General features: G+C 56.2%; 2 protein-coding genes across 4 annotated transcripts; both read right to left on the reverse strand.

The window, feature by feature from the left end:
• Positions 1-642: 642 nt before the first annotated feature.
• Positions 643-3,533, reverse strand: H310_14096 (serine/threonine protein kinase). The gene is made up of 4 exons (XM_008881846.1): positions 3,344-3,533; positions 3,082-3,297; positions 2,476-3,028; positions 643-2,429 (listed from the first exon to the last, which is right to left on the reverse strand). The coding sequence occupies exons 1-4, from the start codon at positions 3,344-3,346 to the stop codon at positions 877-879; spliced, it is 2,325 nt and encodes a 774-aa protein (XP_008880068.1). The 5' UTR covers positions 3,347-3,533; the 3' UTR covers positions 643-876.
• Positions 3,534-3,653: 120 nt separating this feature from the next.
• Positions 3,654-5,021, reverse strand: H310_14097 (hypothetical protein). 3 transcript variants are annotated; one of them, XM_008881849.1, is made up of 5 exons: positions 4,695-5,021; positions 4,309-4,628; positions 4,074-4,258; positions 3,971-4,028; positions 3,669-3,921 (listed from the first exon to the last, which is right to left on the reverse strand). In XM_008881849.1, exons 1-5 carry the CDS (start codon positions 4,726-4,728, stop codon positions 3,748-3,750), a joined length of 771 nt encoding a protein of 256 aa, XP_008880071.1. In that variant the 5' UTR covers positions 4,729-5,021; the 3' UTR covers positions 3,669-3,747. The 3 variants fall into 3 exon arrangements, with proteins under 3 accessions (XP_008880069.1, XP_008880071.1, XP_008880070.1); XM_008881847.1 differs by having other exon boundaries at positions 3,654-4,028; positions 4,309-4,641; XM_008881848.1 differs by having other exon boundaries at positions 3,669-4,028.
• Positions 5,022-6,000: the final 979 nt, after the last annotated feature.

The raw sequence follows: 6,000 nt of genomic DNA on the forward strand, positions 1-6,000 counted from the left end.
CCATGTCTTCCGTGCTCACTTGTGACGGCAGCTGTAGTCGGCAGCCTCCTCCATCATGCATGCAATTGCAGTCAGAGGTTTGATTGGTTAAATATATCCAGTCATTAGCCAATTATATGCGATATTGAACACAACCACACACAAAGCACAGTTTTCGAACACAAATCTTCGCGGCGGCGTCACCACACCGTACTTGAGCTTGGAGCGGGGATCTGCTGTGCTGGAAGCAATGGCTGCGATGATGCAACGGCAATGGGATCAATGCCAACCACTGACACCGTAGTGCTCGATGGCCGCTTGCATCATTTACTTCATGTGTTCGATGGAAACCGAACCCGCGTATACTACTCGCGGCTTTGTGATCTATGGATTTGGAGGGGGTGACGCAGTAGCAACACTTCATTCGTGAAGGCAAGGCTGGTCATTTGGGTTGACTGGATTGCCGGCTTCCATCCCCTAGAACGCGCAGAAATCGTTGCGAATCACGAAGTGGGCAATGGCATTTTTGATTCGACTTTAGCGGACGACTTCAACTCCCGCCATGCGCTAGTGCGTAAGGGTCCAGCCGTGCATTCTTGGTGGATCGTGGCCATAAACTCAACATAGCATCCGTGCAGTGAATAGCGTGAAGGGAGCCACCGCCGGGGAACTCCGTCGCATGAGGGATTACCGAACTTGGTTCGAAGATCTCGCTGAGTTGCAGTCGGCTCTACTGGCTTAAGCACATGGGCATTCTTCCCACCTCCACGACAGGAAAGCGCCTGCTTTTGGGTGGCCTGCGAGTGGAACCAACGGCAAGGGCGGACGCGATCACCGCCCATGTAATCTTGCCACTGGATTGAAGTTCCTCCACAACACGAGCAGGACACAACGAATTTACATGATCGAACACAAACTGACGCACGACTTTTGGATATCGCCCCCCATCCGTTCCAAGAACGCATCGCAGTCTTCTTCCTTCTTGCCCCGACGCGACGAGCTTGGCGCAACAACGACTGTAGTCTCTAGGAGAGGTCGAGTCACTGCGGCTTGGACGATCCGCGGGTCCAGCGTAGTTTGATCCGCCGCGGTCTTGGCAGCCTCCTCCGCAAGAGCCATCCGCTGGACTTCTGCAAAGCTCATACCGCTTTGGAGCTGATTCACGCGCGCCATCGTGGTCCAAACCGCTTGTCCGGTCGCGTCGTCGGAGCCGCGCGCGAGGCCACAAAACCACTGGTTCGGGTCTTCGGCTTTGAGGAATCCATCCAGCATGCGAAGACCTGCGCCCCGCACCGCTTTCACTGCTTCCTCCGTCTCCATGCCGGGTGGCGCGTTTAGCTGCGCGGCAAACACCACTGGCGTGCAAGTCATCTTCTTGATCACGTCTTGCGTTAGGTCGACAATATCTTTGTCGATGCTGGGGACACCAAACCACGACAGGAGCCGTGCGATGTTGTTCCCCTGCTGAAGTAGTTGAAAACTGCTCTGAATTGCAGGCATGCACGTCGTCATGAACTCGATGTACTGCGTCGAGTCGGCCACGAGCTCAATGGGGTACACCGTGTCGTTGTCGGCCGGCAGCACGGGCAGGCCCGTCATTTCGTCCACAAGGTACAGATACATGGGTCTTCCCCCCGCCATCTTCTTGAGCACATTGGCCGTCGCCGATGTGCTGCTCAACGCGCTCAAGAATTCGCCGCCCATGGTCGTCAAGTACGCCAGGAAATTGTCGGTTGTCGTTCTGGCCGCTTCGACGTCGTCGGCAGTCACGCGGAGCTTTTGAGGCAAGACCAAGTAAGACGACGGCACTTGCACGTCACTGGCTTCGAGGACGGCTGTAAATATTGTGTTCTTCAGCGTGACGACGGCGGCTTCGATCTCTGCAATCGTCGCCAGGAGTTGGCGATTGTTCCGGCGCGCCTGTTCCAAGACTTCGTCTGCCTTTTCCTTTAACGCATGCGAATTGTCCAGGGCGCGTTGCAGCAGGTGCTCCAAGTCGGTGGGCGACACGGCGCCCGTGAAGAAGGGGTCCTTGACCACCTTTTGCAGCGAAAATCGAAAGTCCGGATCGGGATCGAGCAGCCCGACGAGCAACGCGACCGCGTGGGGCTCACGCACGCGATTCGAGACACGGTCGCGGATGGCGTCGGCAGTCCAAGAGGCTGCACGTTGGACGTGGTCGGGGTGGACAGTGCCGCGAATTGTCACGGGCACCAAATCTTCGTCCGTGAGGACTTTGAACATCAGACAACCAAACGCCCACGAGTCTGCCTTCTGCGATGCACGCACGGGCGAATACGGCAACCCGTTCGTGCCTTTCGTTGGACACCACGCCTTCACCGCGACCGATGCCGTTCGCGTCACGACGCGCGATCGATGGGCGTCGTCTCGGTCGTCCCAGTACGCCATGATCGCGTCTGCCTCATTCTGGTTGAGCTCGTAAAACATTTCTAAACCCACGTGAGGCCACTCGCCCAACATGGAACGACGCTGTACCTGGTGGCAAGACACTCGAAAACTTGAAGCCGAGATGGTCGCGGCCGATGACTGCCGACGCGTCGCCGTCGATCACGTACAGCTTGTCGTGCACAAACACCGCGTCGAACGACGTAACATCGCCATGGACCATGTGCTCCTTGTGGAATGCACTGAGTGCTTCGGCAAGCTCGCCGAGGTAACGCACTTTTGCCGCCATGGTCTCGGTCGACACGAGATCTGCCAGTGTCATTTGCGCGAACGGCATGACGATCGCATAGGGATACAACGCCAAGTCGATGGGTGTCTTGTCGTTGCGAAGGAAGGAAGAAGATCCAGATGCGGTTCGAATACTCGATACGCCGCTGGGCAGCATTGGCAGCACGGAGATGTTGGCAACCTGGCGCAAGCGAACTTCCTTGTCGTGCGCGGTCTGTTCACTCATAAACTTGATCGCGACAGTGAGCGGACCGAGGGTCTCGTCGCAGTACTTGGTAAAGGCATCGGAAGAGATGGCGTCACAGTCTTTTGTGAGAATGTCGAACTGTTCGCCCCACGTGAGTCGCTGCGGTCCCTGCTTCATCATGAGACACAATGTTCAGCGAGGAATTGGACGACCGAGCCAACCTTTGTGTTGCGCATGAAGGGCGGGAGCTCCGAACTTGCCAGCACCAGGATCTCCATGGCGGAGAAGAATTCCTTGGCATTCATGCCTGTCTTCTTCCGCCGAACTCCTTTGTCGTATACGCGTTTGGGCAGGAGGCGGTCGACGGCTTTGACGACCACCGACGTGTCGCTGCAGTACACGGGCTCAAGGTCCACGTTGTAATCGCCGAACAGAACCTACGAATGAGCGGCATGAGGACTCTTTCGACCTGCGGAGTCGTACCATGGCTCGGCGGACGGGCGGAAAAGTTGGAGTGGCACGTCATCTTCGTCTTGTTTGGCCACTTTTCCTTGGGGGCGATCCTGCGGTGAAACAATTTTGATTGGTTGAAAATCAGCTTCATATGAAATTGAGCGTTTTGATTGGACACAATAGTATCCAATGTCTGGAACGAGGGGAATCTATGATCCGGCCTATCGCCATGGCCTTGGCGGGCCGTCAGTGGATGAGCACCCGCTGTGGAACGCTGAGAAGGTGTATTCGATGCGATATTGAATAGAGTGCCTGCCGATGGCGCCGAAGCAGACAGCCCTTCCTGTTCGTGTGGAACCAGCGGTTGCCGCTCCAGCCGAAGCAGCAACTCAAGCCGGGGATATGTGCCGGCGGCGGCGACTTCGATACACAGATCAATAGAGAAGAATTTTACCCCTCACTCGGACGAGCATTCCGTCCTCTCGAGAGTCTCTCCCGCGACGCTGCAAACGATTTCTGTGCAAACTCGATGGCGTGGCGGCGATACCTCGCCTCCTTGGTTTCCAATGAGGTGCACATGGAGAGGTCGCCACCCCAGTCGGCCGCCTCTTCATCCAGCGGAATGAGTTCACCGTCGTATCGTTTAGTTTGATGCACCACAAGCAGCATTCTCGCCACGCACTTGCGGCCACAGGGGAGATACACTCTCTCAAACCTACCGCGTTTCGTGATTCGAGTGGGATGGATTGATTCATGGTACCATAGCATGCGATCCCGCTGGGTGGACGTCGCCGAGTAGGTCCACCGATCATCGTCGGCGATCTGCTGCGCCACGAGAATTCCGCGAGTTGGCTCCATCACTGCGCCACAAAGCAGATTCACGCCTTCGCCACGCCACGTTTTCATGCGATGCAGCGTCGCCGTCTTCGAGGACTCCACGACGGTCTACTCACTTCAGCCATCTCCACACAGCACAAGTCAAGTCGAGACCGAACCTCATGCGGAACGGGTTCCAAGCCATTCACAACTAGAACGCTGCACAGATTGTCCTTGAATGCGGCAAACGTTGGCGCCAAAGCAGCCGGCCCTTCGGCCGCCTCATACTGCGATCGACCAACGAGGATATACCCGTGCTCTGTGAACTGGACATTGATGTCTTCAAAGGCATTGCCCAGTTCAAACGCTGGAAAGTCGAAGCTGTGGAATATCGCTGGGGCGTGGTGGACGAGCCGCTTCAGGATCCAAGCTTTTCCCAACTCCCGAGAGGCTGGGGCCGCCGCCAGCGACGTGTTGCGCCACGTATCGTCGCCATCGCCTTGAATAGATCTCTAAGCGACCAAATGAACAGTTGATTGTGGCGTTTGTCGCGATGGTCACCTACGGGAATCCCCTTTGGACCTTTCCTTGCAAGCCATTGCACCAACTCCTGGATCACCATCGCCATATCGTCCACTTGATGCACAAGCAGTCGCTTCTCTGACACTGACGTCCCTTCCTCGTCGCGCAGCGCCATGGCGACGTCTCGCCAGGGGAGTGCAGCAAGTGGATTGTAAGGAATCCGACAAACTTCAAGGCGGCGGAGTTCCTGCTCGAGTTCGCTGACCTCAGCTCGTAACGCGGCAAGGTCCCCTCGCTCCTTTTGGCGGTAGTGCTGCATCATTTCTCGAATGTACGTCCTGCGCTTCATGCGCCGACGCTCCAACTTGTTGGTTGCGTTCATCATGATGACAATCGCGTTGTCTGTTTTGCTAGGATTTGAATCATTTCCACCAATCAGGAGGCGAGATTGTGACCTCACTCGACAAGGACCAGAGAAGAGCACCGACAGATCCACGAAGCAGGACCTGTTTGGGAGATCTCGACGCAGTGCGTGCTAGTGATGGCGTAGGGAGCCCATTCCTCGCGTTGCCTCGGACGCCACTCAGCAGCGGTGTCGACCGTCTCATCGTCATTGAACTAGAATTAGTGTAGTATTCAGTCGAATTTCATGGCTGTTCAGCAACTCTTCCCGTTAACAATGTCGAGGGTAGTAGCTACTAGTAGTACTACTAGTGTTGACCGGCAGGCACGATTGTCATTCCGCACGGGCGACGGAGAAGTCGATGCGCGCAAAGTGGCGTTGCGGCCAGTGGAGCTCTCTGGTATGGGCGAGATCGTGTGCGGAAGGGACGCGGCCATTCTGTGAAGGGGCAGACATCTGAAGCGGCCTTGCTCCCCTCAGGAGTTCGGCTGCATTCGTCATGGCGTTTTCGCTCAAGTCTTGTGGAACAATAACGTTCCGTGCTCCACTCGTCGCCGTCGCTACTTGTCTTACTTAGATAAGTCGGACTTGATGCCGCTGAAATCCCGCCCAAGCCTCTTTGCTTCCTCTTTTGTCTTGGTGGCTGGACCAAGTGTCGGCATGCGCGCAATTCTCGCCGTTTGTTTGGTTGATACAGTGTGTGCCTCGGCCACGACACTGTCGCGACACATCCCAAACGCGTGTGGGTTGGGGCCACCACGGTTGAATGTTTCAACTACAGCGTGGTGCTCATGGCAATCGAGCCACGACGCCAATTCCCACGGGCCTCACGATGCCCAAATCGGGTTTCATTCTGGTTGACTTCCATTCCCCCGTCGAAACGGACAACTGATTGTCTCTGTCAGCGCGATCGCTGGCGACGAATAACTCTCAGCCATCACTTCGT

The sequence above is a fragment of the Aphanomyces invadans genome (genome assembly GCF_000520115.1).
Source record: "Aphanomyces invadans strain NJM9701 unplaced genomic scaffold supercont1.61, whole genome shotgun sequence".
NCBI classification, from domain to species: Eukaryota; Oomycota; class Saprolegniomycetes; order Saprolegniales; family Verrucalvaceae; genus Aphanomyces; species Aphanomyces invadans.

What these genes read in the sequence shown, in the direction of transcription:
- H310_14097 (XM_008881847.1), bottom strand. Translation starts at nt 5,000, where the DNA reads ATGAAGCGCAGGACGTACATTCGAGAAATGATGCAGCACTACCGCCAA. An exon ending in AAGGTCCAAAGGGGATTCCC is followed by an intron (nt 4,642 to 4,694) that starts GTAGGTGACCAT and finishes TTGGTCGCTTAG; the next exon opens with AGATCTATTCAAGGCGATGG. An exon ending in CAGCGGGATCGCATGCTATG is followed by an intron (nt 4,029 to 4,073) that starts GTACCATGAATC and finishes GAAACGCGGTAG; the next exon opens with GTTTGAGAGAGTGTATCTCC.
- H310_14096 (XM_008881846.1), bottom strand. An exon ending in CCTTCATGCGCAACACAAAG is followed by an intron (nt 3,029 to 3,081) that starts GTTGGCTCGGTC and finishes ATGATGAAGCAG; the next exon opens with GGACCGCAGCGACTCACGTG. An exon ending in TTCGAGTGTCTTGCCACCAG is followed by an intron (nt 2,430 to 2,475) that starts GTACAGCGTCGT and finishes ACGTGGGTTTAG; the next exon opens with AAATGTTTTACGAGCTCAAC.